This window comes from Bufo gargarizans, chromosome 3 (assembly GCF_014858855.1).
Source record: "Bufo gargarizans isolate SCDJY-AF-19 chromosome 3, ASM1485885v1, whole genome shotgun sequence".
In the NCBI taxonomy this organism is placed as follows: domain Eukaryota; kingdom Metazoa; phylum Chordata; class Amphibia; order Anura; family Bufonidae; genus Bufo; species Bufo gargarizans.
The window spans coordinates 26,062,951-26,077,993 of record NC_058082.1 but is presented as its reverse complement, the minus strand read 5'-3'; the positions used below and the strand labels follow the sequence as shown (position 1 = coordinate 26,077,993).

The 15,043-nt window shown below is 45.3% G+C and overlaps 1 protein-coding gene across 3 annotated transcripts in view; it reads left to right on the top strand.

Moving 5' to 3' along the window:
- The window catches only part of AMOTL1 (angiomotin like 1), a 105,012-nt gene that overhangs the window by 55,743 nt on the left and 34,226 nt on the right, over positions 1-15,043 (top strand). For all 3 annotated transcript variants that reach the window (XM_044287359.1, XM_044287360.1, XM_044287362.1), the window contains 3 exons: positions 2,704-2,853; positions 4,190-5,084; positions 8,426-8,723. In XM_044287359.1, coding sequence (XP_044143294.1) covers positions 2,704-2,853; positions 4,190-5,084; positions 8,426-8,723 — 1,343 coding nt within the window. The remainder of the gene's footprint in view (positions 1-2,703; positions 2,854-4,189; positions 5,085-8,425; positions 8,724-15,043) is intronic.

The window sequence follows — 15,043 nt, the reverse complement described above, 5'->3', positions numbered from 1 at the left end:
GGGCAATGAGACTGTAAAAGGAGGTGTTGATGTTTCTTGGCTCAGGCTTCAAGTCCTTCTTCTACTAATGTTGATGACCTGGGTTGTTTGTCTTTCATCTGAACATGTTTTGTTGGTAGAATCTGGAGACAGGTTGCCACTGAAGCTGATAGTGTATCACATACCCATGGGTCCCTGGGCAACACAAGGACGTAGACCACACATGATAGTAGGACCATAAAAACTGGAACTAAGCAGTGGGGTGTGCAGTCTGCTTTCCTCCACAGGGCTGGTGGGGGGAGGGAGTCAAACTTTGTTAAGAAGCTGCAGAACCCCTTTAAGGGTAATCTGTCACCAGCAAACACCCCAATGAGTTACTGCATTTAACATATACTCTAGGAAGTCGCCTGGGGCTCTTGTGTCCAGTAGGTTCATTTAGCAACACACAATCTGCCGATTGACCAGAGTCCCACTTGGTTTCATAGCATTAGTAGCTAATTTACCAAGCTTTGTAGCGCCACCTTTTGCCTTCTTTCTCTCTTTCCCTTTAAGATACTATTAAAGTCTTTGGTAAAATATTTCTCACAGTATTCTCAGGTCGTTTGCTTATTTAATAACTTCAAAGAGAAGCTTCTTCATATTGCTTCGAAGAAATTGCTGATGCATCTCACACCGCGTCCCACTGTTAATTCACAGTCGATGGGAGATGTAGTATATCAGGCAGGCATTAAGTGTAGATGTACGCCGCCTCGAGTGTAATCACGGTGATGAAGTGCAGAGAACTATACTAGTTCTTTACTTCTATGATTATAAACTCCACATTTCTCTAGAGAACTGTAATTCCAATAGTCGTCTATGTGTCCATAGATCATATGTAAAGTATTTGGGAAGACAAGTCTGCTAGAATAACGGCTGGACTGACTTAACCTCCTTATATAATGGGAAAAAAAGCCAACTCAGGTCTATCGAGTTTGGATCATACAGGGTGGTCCTAAAGTATGGAGACACCTGAATACATGGAAAACAATGTTTGGGAACGCCATCCTTTATGGGCAAATTTGCCAACTGTGCCATGGAAGATGGGTGGTCTGTTAGGATGTAATTTTCCATTTATTCAGATGTCTCCATACTTTTGGACCACTCTGTATATTCGTGGAGCTGTATTACGCCTGTCCATGGGGTGGATTTGTGGATCTTCTGGACATTGAATGCATTTACAAGTACTGATTACTGAAGTCATATATATTTCTATTCCAGCCTCTGCAAACACATTTTTGAGGTGGTTCAGACTTTACCCATCTATTATTGACACCCACCCTCTGGGCAGCAGTCAAATTCTAACTAATGATCTTTCCAAGACATGATATATGCCCTCTTCATTGTTGGACCAGGCCCAATGTTAGAAAACAGGAACACAACTAGCACATGTGGCTGGTGCTCGGAACCAGGAGTTCGGTCAGTATTAGAACCAGGACAAAACCAGAAACAACATAATAAATCATAGCAAGTTGGCATGAACAGGACAGTCATGTAGTAGAACCAAAGATCACATGTCTGGTGGAGGTTTGGGGGGCACAAATGTGCCCAAGGGAAGATTAGTTCCTGAGTTAAAGCTCCAGTCCTTATAGTCTTGGATGCCCTTGCAAACAATTGACTTCCTCTTTGGTAATGCCACCTTCTCCAGGTGCTTACACTATTCATGGCCGCTGTATTCTGTGAATAGAGAGAACACACAAGATGTAAATGGGAATTACTAGCCATTGTTGGGTAAGAATTGTGGTGCTAAGAATCATCTGCTCCTCATGGGCGGGCACGTAACCTTTTACTACAAATCTATAGTTGGAAAGGGTCTATGGGTAGTGTCTAAACAATTGTCTACCTCTGTCGCAATGCCAGCAGATGTCTTATATCCTGGCTAAAGCTGGCATGGATTTGCATGTGGATTTCACTCCATACATTCCAAGGATTGTTAACCCAGACTGATCCATACAGAGAGATGTTACATGGCATGTGACGTTTACAGATCAAATAACATGACATAACAAGAACAGTTTACAAGTACCCTGTTCTGGGGTGGTCACAGTCTCATTGGTGTCATTTGTACTGTAGATTACTGATCTCTTCTAATCGGCTTGGCAGTCAGGACCACGCATCAGAGTATTAATCTTCTCTAGAGAGATTCTCTTGCAAGAATCAAACATGAAGCCTGCATCAGTATGCGAGAAGCCAAACACTATGCATATTTTATAAGGCTTTGATTGAAAATGGACAGACAGCGGTTTTAAATCAGGAAAAACCCTGTGTGACCGAGAGACAAACTTTTCAAAGGTCATGTCTATATGATAGACTATGAGAAACCAACCTCCCAAGTCGGTAAAGATCAAGTACAACAAGAAGTTGCAGAATATTATGTTAGAAACTTTAAAAGGATGGTGTACCAAAATCTCCAAGAGTATACCTGCCACGGACTCGGAAGGGACCTGAGTGATTTGATGAACCCCCCAGATTCCAGTATTGCGGATGCCTGTCTAACCCTGGTCCAGTTAAGATACTGTTTCTAGTTTCTGGCTTGGACTACACCGCAGCATTAGATTTGTTCCTGGGTGCAATTTTGTATTGTAGCTTTTTGACTCTGCCTAAGTTTAGTTTAACCATAGTTTAACTCTTATGACATGTATAGCTGGGGATATACCTAGCAATAATTCCCGGTCCGTCTTGTTTCAGGCATCTCCACAGCCTACTACAACCTCTGTGTTTCTACACCTTGTGATGAGAACGGCTGCGTTTACCAGGACCGTTCTCTGTACATTACCAGCAATGACCAATCATCAGTAGTCGCTGAATCACCGGGCTCCTTGAAGGAACAGGCTGGTGGTAAGTCACTCTCAATATCAGTATATTGTCAGGAGACCTAACACTTAAAAACTATGATGTAAGCGTGTGGGTGTTACCCATAACAGCCAATGATAATTTAGATATTTAGTTAAGTTTTAAATGGTTGTTATTGGCAATAAGTATAGTTACCTTTTCATAAATGAGTGCCAGTGAGTAAGAATAAAGGCAATTAGTAACCCATATGGTAGGTTTTGCCCTTTGTTGACGTGGTGATCGATGTGTAACACGACGGGAGCAAACGGTACACGATGAAGCCTATTAACTTATAATGGGATCTGTCAGATTTGGTGTCATAGTGCCCATCATTTTGCCAGAAAAATAGCACTGCATGTAGCGTTATTTTTTTCCTGTCAAACGTCACCAACGGAGATTCTGATGCAGATGTGAATACAGCCTTAAAGGGAACCTGTCACCAGTTTTATGGTGTCCTAACTAAGGGCAACATAAATAAGTGACTGATTCTCTTAGCAAAATGCTGGGTCACTTTCTTTAATTGACCCAGTCAATCTGCCAACATCTTGTATTGAAAAGCTCCAGCTGATAATGATGAGTCATAAATATTGATGAGCTCCTGACTCTCCCCGCCCACCTGCTGCTGATTGACAGTTTTTTTTCCATATGAATCAGCAGCAGGCGGGCAGGGGAGTGGCTATAGCTCTGAATTTAAAAAACGCTGGACTCTATGACATCATGCTGGACTCAAATCAGCTCATTAGCATGCGGCATGTGGCATCTTTGTGTGTATATTATGAGGTAACCATCTGTCACACCAGTAAGTGTATACATCTAAGGTACTTTTTAGTAGTTAATGATTGTATATAATTAGTTAGATTATAATCAAATATCCACATGACAGGTTCCCTTTAAGGTCCAGTCACACGATCGTAGGCCATCCGTGCCCGTATTGCATGAATCCCAGTATGCATTGACTTGAATGGGTCCGCAGTCCTTAATATATGGTGCAGTGCGGAGCAGAGGCACGGATCGTAAACCCACGGAAGCCCTTCCGTGGGGCTTTTGGCCCCTGCCTCTGCACCGCAAAAGATGGGACAAGTTCTGTCTTTTGCCGTAAGTTGCAGATTGCGGACCAGTTCAAGTGAATGGGTCCGCGCTGCAATACGGGATTCACACGGTTGGTGCCTGTGCATTGCGGACGTCAATTTTCGGATCGCAGCATGGGCGCGGACGGCTTACGTTCGTGTGAATGTACCCTTACTTAGCGACATAGTGATAGACTTGTATTTGTAAAATAAAAGTAAGTTGTCTTCCACTTTACTTATTTTTGCTTATTGCTTATTTTAAATTTTTCTTTAAGAGGAACAAAGGTCCAACTTCATACCTCAAGATTTTCACAGGATACCGGAGGTGGAAATGAGAGGTTCTGAAGATGTTTCAACAGGAACCGTTCTTCAGCGATTGATCCAAGAGCAGCTGAGATATGGCAACCCCAACGAGAATATGAACTTTCTGGCTATAAAACAAGCCACAGGAAGTGCAGGACCAACTAATATCACCGCAAATTCTGTTTCATCGACTGAAAACCTGACCCAAGAAGACCCACAAATGGTCGGACACTCAGCGAGGCAAGAACCACAGGGGCAAGAACATCAGGTGGACAACAACGTGATGGAGAAAACCCTGAGGACAGCTCAACCCCAACAAAATAATGAGGAGCTGCCCAGCTACGAGGAAGCCAAAGCTCAGTCCCAGTTTTTTAGAGCTCAGCCACCTGGACCTATGGGCCCGGGTTTTTATGTTGCTGGCATTGTGGCCAATCATAAATCCAAAACTGAAGGAAGGCCGACCGTCAGTCGGGCCAACAGTGGACAAGCGCACCAAGACGAGGCACTTAAAGAACTCAAGCAGGGTCATGTTCGCTCTATGAGCGAGAGGATAATGTTATCTCTTGAGAGGAATGGAGTTAAGCAGCACTCTTCTGGCAGCATTAAAGGACTTAAAAATGGGGCTCCATCTCCGGCTCCAAGTTTGGGGAAAGGAGGGGAACAAAGAGGACCCCCACCGGACTATCCCCACAAGGTCAAACAAGCTCCAACTCCTGTGAATAAAATTCATGAACAAGGACACTTCTACAATGATCAACAGCACCTGATGGTACATGAAATGATGAAACCCTACCCCACCTCACACCCCACCCGACCTGAGGTGTCTGTCCTCCGGTACCAGCCTCCTCCAGAATATGGTGTATCCAGGTAATACGACATTCTGTCTCTGCTGCAGCTCTATGAATTATCATGGTGCAGCTACCTTAAGGGTATGCACACTTTTGCAACCATTTCTTACTGGTCTGGTGCATCTAAAATAAACAGTGAAGCAACTTTGAAAATAGTTTAAAGAATTTCCTATTGTTTTATGTGTGTGGCTCCTAATCAGACCTATGTGTCTCCATGGTTACAGACTACAAACAAATTAACAGTGTAGTCTGATCCACTCCACCTCCTTGCTAACTTACAGACAAAATAAGAGGAGGGAAGCGAGTAACACGTGACTTCATGATCGTAACACATGACTTCATGATCCGACTACACAGGTTACATTTGTAGTCTGTAACCATGGAGACAGATAGGCAAATATAGGAGTTACATATATAAAAGGGTTGTTTTTTTTATTAACCAAGACTATTTTAATTATTCCATCACCAGGATCACATTAATGGCTTTTATCCATTAGCTTGACTGTATAGGAGAATGGATGTCAGGACTGAACAATTCTTATGTCCGGACATAGACAGTGGCTAATGCATCTGATTGGGTTGCAGTCTATTGCTTCTTTGTCGCAGTCATTCATTGCAGCACTCTTAAGTTCATATCCACCAATGAATATTATTATGTTTATTTAATCTCAGTAGGTTCAAAACGCTGTTCTAATTAATTCCTTAATATGTTGTATATCATTGGCGCAGAATTTTTCTAATACAGAAAATATCCCCTGCATTGATGTAATGTTAGGTACAATTCTGTCTGTCTTCAATCACCACTAGAGGGAGCTTACTGTTTAACATTGATACAGTAGCACAATATTACCATAGTATGCAGTAAGCTCCCTCTAGTGGTGGCTGTAGTCAGCTAGAATTTTATGTTTTTAATCACAGCTGTGTATCACAGCTATTAGGGTCTACAAGTAAATTAATCAGCGCAGAATTTGGGACCTAAAACAATCTGTAACCACGAACATTCAGTCCAATCTGCAGGCAGCAGTTTATAGAGCAGGAGGAGCTGAGCAGATTGATATATAGTTTTATATTTAGTATAACATGTATTTTATTTATTAAAGGGCTTTTGCTATTGATGAACTATCCTCAGGATAGGTCATCAATATCAGAGCGTCGTTGGTCCGAGACCCGCACCACCGACCAGCTGTATGAGGAGACAGCGCGCGCAGTGGTCTTTGCCATAGACAGCAGCGGTGAACAGGAAGAGAGAAGGGAGACGGCACATGCGCACTGCGCGCGCCGTCTCCTCATACAGCTGATCGGCGGGAGTGCCTGAGTGTCGGACCCCCGCCAATCTGATATTGATGACCTATCCTGAGGATAATTCATTAATAGTAAAAGCCCGGACGAGCCTTTTAAAATCCATTCTATGTTGTGCTGTACCTCTCAGTTACCCGTCTGTTACCTGTTAGGGGCATGTCCTTATACAATCTGACAGTGCTAGACTTAGGGATGCACCCCTTTGACAAAGGAAGGGGTAACACCCAGTTGTCAATTCATTCAAACATTTCTAGGAGGAATAACAAAAGGAACGGCTCCAGAATTGCTCCAGAATTGTCACGAGTAATACAAGTATTTACTGACGCAGACATGTCAGGGGAGGTGCCGGGTCCCCTTTCATAAGAAGTCCTTCAGATTCCGTAATATATTAAGTTCCAGTGACAGATCTGATTACGTTTAGAGGGTCCATTAGCAGTGGAATTAGCAGAAATGCATGTCGGGAATGCAGAGATTTGGATGTATCGCTTGCTGTACTAGTGTAGGACTGATGGCAAGTAGTCACGTGGCCCCCAGCACTTTGGAAGATGGGGCTAGTGGGGACCTTTTCTGTCTCTTCCTCACCATTCATGGTTGCGCACTGGTTCTGCAAGATGTCAACTTTCTCATAGAAGTGAAACATTAGGCTTCCCCTTTCTCATGCTCTGTGGCCCAGAGCAGAACCTTTTGTTAAAGGAAAAAAAGCTAATAAAAAAAAAACACATTCATACATCCAAATGGAATCCGCCAGGACGTGGGAGCTGTACCATTGGGGTTATTAACTATTCTAGAAAGGAATGGAGATACTAGATATGAGCCTCTATCCATTGATTTGTCATGCCTCCTTAGTATGTCCCTAATAGCTCAGTCCGCTCAGCAGGTGGCATGTTATAGCGCAGGAGAAGCTGAGCAGATGGGAAGAGATTCAGAATACCGTCCAGCGGGCACTTCTGCCCAGTGATTGAGTATACCGCCCACTGGACTCAACCACAGGACCAGCAGAGATTTACACGGATATAATATAGGTTTTACTCTATCTTTTCTCACAAAACTACGTGTCAACTTGCTCAGCTCCTCCTGCTCTATAACATTCTGCCTGCAGCTGCTTTTAAAGGGCATCTGTCAGCAGTTTTGTACCTATGACACTGAGAGTAAAGCCTCTAGGTGTAACGGCAATGCCCCCATTGCTCCTAGAGGCTCATTTGCATATAATAAAACATTCTTTTCTCAGCCATGTGGACACATATGAACATGGGACCAACACAGATGCGCACATGTAACAGATCAGCCAGTGTCATAGGTACAAAACTGCTGACAGATGCCCTTTAAAGGGTTTCTGCACTTTGTTTAAACTGATGATCTATCCTCTGGATAGATCATCAGTTTCTGATCGGCGGGGGTCCGACACCCGGGACCCCCGCCGATCAGCTGTTTGAGAAGGCAGCGGCGCTCCAGCAGAGCCGCGGCCTTCCCACTGTTTACCGCAGGCCCAGTGACGTCACGACTAGTATCAACTGGCCTGGGCGCGGCTAAGCTCTGTTCAAGTGAACGGATACCAGTGATACTAGTCGTGACGTCACTTGGCCTGTGGTAAACAGTGAGAAGGCCACGGCGCTGCTGGAGCACCGCTGCCTTCGCAAACAGCTGTTCGGCGGGGGTCCCGGGTGTCGGACCCCTGCTGATCAGAAGCTGATGATCTATCCAGAGGATAGATCATCAGTTTAAACAAAGTGCAGAACCCCTTTAACACTCCACGCTCCACAGGCAATAATACAAGTTACGATTGTTGCAGTGTATTACCATGTATTATTGCTGGTAGTATTATTCTATAGGTGAGACTGCAAGTGTGAACACCATCTTATCTAGATAATCCTCATAGCATTAAAGCAGAGGGTTAATCGCTGGGACAGATTGGCGCTCCGCATCCCTGTGTCACATGACTAATTAAAACAACTCCGTCCTCAGATTACAAAATCTGTTCATTTCAGCATTGTCTAAATATATTTTCCCGTCATTCGCTGCGCTCACAGCGTACTAATGTCTTATGTTTGCTTTCATTTGTAGCCGGCAGCAGTCTCAGATCCCGTTCGCCTCTGTCCCACTGCAGCCACACAGTCCCATGTCATCTCAAGTGTCCTCCGTCAGCAGCTCCTTGCACTCAGCCTCCCTCCCAATGTTTCCAATGACTATGGCTTCCCACCCCACCCCATCCCCATCTCCATCTCCAGGCCAGTCGCTTCCCCCCGAAGCCTTTGCCATTGTGGAACGGGCTCACTATATGGTGGAGATGTTAACCAAGGAGAACAGCACCTTGAGGCAACACCTAGAAAGCTGCTACGAGAAAGCCGACAAACTCCAGAAGGTAGGTTGTGGGTATGGTTTGTGTATGGTTTGTGGGGTGTTATATATACGACAATTTAAAGATGAGGCCAACCATGCCCTATAATGGATACTGAGAACCTATCAAGGGTCATGGCAAACAAAGAAGTGGAGAATTTACTAGAAACGTCATGAAGATGGGATGGAGGCACCAGGCCTTCTTGTCCTTAGGATTCTGGTGGTGTCAGGCAGGACCTGAAAGGGGCCTAATTTGTTATTTTTGTGCAAATATGACGGCACTTTTACAATGTTGTTGTACAGAAATGTCTAGAACTTTAAAGAGGACATGTAATCTCTCCTGTTGTAGTAATTACTTGAATGAATGAACAAATGATTTGCTAGCAGTTTGCAATAAAGGTCCATCTGGGTGTTACCAGTTGGGGGCATGTCCCTGCAAAATCACAGCTGCCAATGTCAGAGTGTGGAGGGACACACCCACAACAGGTAACACCCAGCTGGACCTTCATTACAAACTGCTAGTAATTTATTCATAACTTCTAGCAGGAATAACAGAAGAACGGTACAACATAGATTCATAAGAATAGATGCTCCAGAACTGCTATCACATGGGGCATGCAAGTAGTTACTAAAACAGACATGTCAGGAGAGGGGATGTCACAACCAGACAGCTGAGAAGCTCTGACAGAAGCCTTTCAGAACCTCCTCCTTGAGTTTTCTTTGTTGTGATGTTCAGTTCCTCATCTCGTTAGCCTCTCTCAGCTGTCATGTAGTTGGACTGATTGCATCCCTTTAAATTCCGCCCCATAATGCATTACTGGGCGGCTTATACTTCTTCCTGGAGTGTGTGTGCATGCTGATCCTGTTTCCCAGTCTGCTACAAAGTTAAGTGCTGTACATTTATCTGTTATTTTCTGTTTGCTGGATCCCAGGTGACCCTGACTCCCTCCGTGTCTGGTGTAGGGAGCCGGTGGTCGTGTCCCCTCACTATTGTAGGGTGTTCAGGGGTTATATAGTCGAGGTTCGTGGATATGCAACCATCCACCTTTGGGATCTTTGCATAGGCTGAGCAGCCAGGGAAAGTGCTAGGTCTTGTGCAGGGGTCCCCCTTTTGGTTCCTTAGCTTTGGATCCAGTGAGTCATTTATGCATGTTGCTTTGTCTTGTTTCCTGTACACCGTCCGTGACATTATAAGCCGCCAAAACCGTCTCAAGCATGGATCCGGTTTCACTTTTGGCTGAACGCCTTCAGGGTCTTTCATTGGAGGTAGCTGATCTCTGCAAGACTTTTTCTCAGCTTCAAGTGACCGGTTCAGCTGGCGTTCATGGAGTTTGTTCTGAGCCTAAGATCTCGCTCCCGGATACGTTTTCCGGGGGTAGTGAGAATTTTGTGCGTTTTAGAGAGGCTTGCAAACTCCATTTTCGCCTTCTTCCCCATTCCTCTGGTGATGAGGAACGGAGGGTGGGGATCATTATATCGCTGCTCAGGGGTAACGCTCAGTCCTGGGCCTGTTCGCTGCCGGAGGGGGCACGGCCCCTCCGTTCAGTGGATGAATTCTTTTTAGCCCTGGGTCAGATATATGATGATCCGGATCGTATTGCTCTGGCTGAGTCTAGACTACGTCTATTATGCCAGGGTAAACAATCCGCAGAGATATACTGCTCAGAATTTCGGAGATGGGCAGCTGATACTGGTTGGAATGATGCTGCACTCCGAAGTCAATTTTGCCATGGTCTTTCAGAGGGATTGAAAGATGCATTTGCCTTTCATGAAAGGCCTATTTCCTTGGACTCTGCTATGTCTCAGGCCGTTCGTATTGACAGGCGTCTTAGAGAGAGAGGAGAGATCTCTCCTTCCTGTCATACTCAGTCCCAGGACAGTGCAGCGGTCCCATTCTGTGCGCAGGGGTCTCAGTCGCTGTCAGCCCCTTCTGAGCAGGAGCCCATGCAGCTGGGGTTGATTGCTTCTGACAATAGAAGATTCAGCCCGCATGGGAGGGTTTGTTTTTGTTGTGGAGGTATAAATCATTTGGCAAATGTTTGTCCCTCTAGGAGATTCAGGCAGTTCTCTGGGAGTAATAAAGAAACAAAGAGGAAAAAATCTTTTAAAAATGTTCCGTCTGTTACTATTGGCAGGGTTGAGGCGGAAATTGAAGGTTTTCCGTTTGCTTGTAGTTCCCGTTTTGTCCTGCCTGCTAGGGTGGCGCTAGAGAGCAAGAGCATTTTTTGTGAAATTTTTGTGGATAGTGGAGCAGCGGTCAATCTCATTGATAATCAATTTGCAATAACTCATGGTTTCCAGGTGCGCACTTTGGGAAAGGATATTCCTGTTTTTGCTATTGATTCCGCTCCACTTTCTCAGAAATCATTAAAGGGCATAGTTCACAATATCCGTTTAATTGTGAGTGATGCTCATGTTGAGGATGTGTCATGTTTCGTCCTTAGCGGTTTGCCTACTCCTCTAGTGTTGGGGCTACCCTGGCTCACTAAACATAATCCCACCATTGATTGGCAAGCGAGGCAAATAAATGGTTGGAGTGACTTTTGCAGAGAGAATTGCCTCACGACATCTGTTTCTGAAGTTGCTACTAAGACTGTACCATCTTTTCTCTCGGAATTTTCGGATGTCTTCTCTGAGAGTGGAGTTCAGGATTTGCCCCCGCACAGGGAGTATGATTGCCCTATTAATCTCATCCCAGACGCCAAGCTGCCTAAATCTCGTTTATACAATCTTTCCCAACCTGAGAGGATCGCTATGCGTGCTTATATCTCTGAGAGTCTGAGAAAAGGACACATACGACCCTCGAAGTCACCTGTTGCCGCTGGTTTTTTCTTTGTTAAGAAAAAAGATGGTTCTTTAAGACCTTGTCTGGATTTCAGGGAGCTGAACAGTATCACTATTCGTGACCCTTATCCGCTTCCTCTGATCCCGGACCTGTTTAACCAGGTTGTTGGGGCTAAAGTCTTTTCCAAATTAGATCTAAGAGGGGCATACAACCTGGTCAGGGTCAGAGAAGGAGACGAATGGAAGACGGCCTTCAATACCCCTGAGGGCCATTTTGAAAATTTGGTTATGCCTTTTGGTTTGATGAATGCCCCAGCCGTTTTTCAGCATTCCGTGAACAGCATTTTTTATAATTTGATGGGAAAATTTGTATTAGTGTATTTGGATGACATTTAGATTTTTTCTCCTGATTTCAAAACTCATAAGGAACATTTACGTCAGGTCTTGCTCATTCTGAGGGAGAATAAATTATATGCGAAACTGGAAAAATGTGTGTTTGCGGTTCCAGAAATTCAATTTCTGGGGTTTCTCCTCTCCGCTTCTGGTTTTCGCATGGACCCCGAGAAGGTCCGCGCTGTGCTTGAGTGGGAGCTTCCTGAGAATCAGAAGGCGCTGATGCGTTTTTTGGGCTTTGCCAATTATTACAGGAAGTTTATTTTGAATTATTCATCTATTGTTAAACCACTCACTGATATGACCAGAAAGGGGGTAGATTTTTCTTCTTGGTCGGTAGAGGCGCGTAAGGCTTTTTCTAATATCAAGGAGAGTTTTGCTTCCGCTCCCATCTTGGTGCAACCTGATATTTCTTTACCCTTCATAGTTGAGGTTGATGCTTCTGAGGTGGGTGTGGGTGCGGTCTTGTCTCAGGGTTCCTCTCCTGCCAAATGGCGACCGTGTGCCTTTTTCTCGAAAAAACTCTCCTCCGCAGAGAGAAATTACGATGTGGGAGATAGGGAATTGTTGGCCATCAAGTTGGCTTTTGAGGAATGGCGCCATTGGCTGGAGGGAGCCAGACACCCTATTACCGTGTTTACTGACCATAAAAATCTGGCCTACTTGGAGTCAGCCAAGCGTCTGAACCCGAGACAGGCCAGATGGTCTTTGTTCTTTTCAAGATTTAATTTTGTTGTCACGTTCCGCCCTGGGGTTAAGAATGTGAAGGCAGATGCCCTGTCACGTTGTTTTCCGGGAGGCGGGAATTTTGAAGACCCCCGTCCCATTTTGGCCGAAGGTGTGGTGGTCTCTGCTCTTTTTTCTGAATTGGAGGCAGAGGTGCAGGCAGCCCAGTCAGAGGCTCCTGATCTTTGTCCTCCTGGGAGGTTGTTTGTGCCTCTCGCTTTAAGACACAAGATTTTTAAGGAACACCACGATACGGTCCTTGCTGGGCACCCGGGGGCAAGAGCCACACTGGATCTCATCGCTCGGAGATTCTGGTGGCCTGCGCTTCGTAAGTCGGTTGAGGTTTTTGTGGCAGCCTGCGAGACTTGCGCTCGTGCCAAAGTCCCTCATTCACGGCCGTCAGGTCCTCTCCTTCCCCTACCCATTCCTTCCCGTCCTTGGACACATCTGTCCATGGACTTCATAACGGACCTGCCTCGTTCCTCGGGGAAGACTGTGATTCTGGTGGTGGTGGACCGTTTTAGCAAAATGGTGCATTTCATCCCTTTTCCTGGTTTGCCCAATGCTAAGACGCTGGCGCAGGCATTTATTGATCACATTGTCAAATTGCACGGTATTCCTTCAGACATAGTCTCTGATAGGGGCACGCAGTTTGTTTCCAGATTCTGGAAGGCTTTCTGTTCTCGCTTGGGGGTTCGGTTGTCATTCTCTTCTACTTTCCACCCGCAGTCGAATGGCCAGACGGAGCGCGTCAATCAGAATCTGGAGACATATCTGCGCTGTTTTGTGGCGGAGAATCAGGAGGATTGGTGTTCTTTTTTGTCCTTTGCTGAGTTTGCTTTAAATAACCGTCGTCAGGAGTCCTCTGATAAGTCACCATTTTTTGGTGCATATGGGTTTCATCCGCAGTTTGGGACTTTCTCGGGAGAGGGGTCTTCTGGTTTACCTGATGAGGACAGATTCTCCTCGTCTTTGTCATCTATTTGGCAAAAGATTCAGGATAATCTAAAGAGCATGAGTGAGAGATATAAGCGTGTGGCAGATAAGAGACGTGTGCTTGGTCCGGACCTGAATGTTGGTGATCTGGTGTGGTTGTCTACCAAGAATTTCAAATTGAAGGTTCCCTCCTGGAAGTTGGGTCCTAGGTTTATTGGGCCTTACAAAATCCTGTCTGTCATCAATCCTGTTGCCTACCGTCTTGATCTTCCTCAGACTTGGAAGATCCATAATGTTTTTCATAAGTCCTTATTGAAACCTTATGTTCAACCCATTGTACCCTCGCCTTTGCCTCCTCCTCCGATTATGGTTGATGGGAATCTTGAATTTCAGGTCTCTAGGATTGTGGATTCTCGTCTTGTCCGCGGTTCTCTCCAGTACCTTGTTCATTGGGAGGGTTATGGTCCTGAGGAGAGGATGTGGGTCCCAGTGACGGACATTAAGGCCTCTCGTCTCATCAGGGCTTTCCATAGGTCCCATCCTGAGAAGGTGGGCTCTGAGTGTCCGGAGTCCACTCGTAGAGGGAGGGGTACTGTCACAACCAGACAGCTGAGAAGCTCTGACAGAAGCCTTTCAGAACCTCCTCCTTGAGTTTTCTTTGTTGTGATGTTCAGTTCCTCATCTCGTTAGCCTCTCTCAGCTGTCATGTATTTGGACTGATTGCATCCCTTTAAATTCCACCCCATAATGCATTACTGGGCGGCTTATACTTCTTCCTGGAGTGTGTGTGCATGCTGATCCTGTTTCCCAGTCTGCTACAAAGTTAAGTGCTGTACATTTATCTGTTATTTTCTGTTTGCTGGATCCCAGGTGACCCTGACTCCCTCCGTGTCTGGTGTAGGGAGCCGGTGGTCGTGTCCCCTCACTATTGTAGGGTGTTCAGGGGTTATATAGTCGAGGTTCGTGGATATGCAACCATCCACCTTTGGGATCTTTGCATAGGCTGAGCAGCCAGGGAAAGTGCTAGGTCTTGTGCAGGGGTCCCCCTTTTGGTTCCTTAGCTTTGGATCCAGTGAGTCATTTATGCATGTTGCTTTGTCTTGTTTCCTGTACACCGTCCGTGACAGGGGACCCCTGCAAGGAAAACGTAATACTACATAGCGAGTATCTAACTTAATGATGCTCAGCAGCCCTGGTTCAAGGGGGTGTTCCTGAGCAGTCCTGGGTCTTAGTGAGACAGCCCATCCGGACACCGACCGCTTAGTTATGGCAACCAGAATACAGACTCCCATTGTTTACATTGCTGGCTGCATTTTGAGAATTGGAAATTGATGCACTGTAGAAATAAGATTAATATTAAGAAGTAACTTGTTTTTTTAATTTCACTACTAAGCAGCTATAAACATGTTTGAACCCCTTTAAAGGGAATCCTCATCGATCAGATACGGGCAGCTCCGTCTACTTTGTAATGGACTGAGCTCCTCATTGCAGCGCTGCTCCCATTTA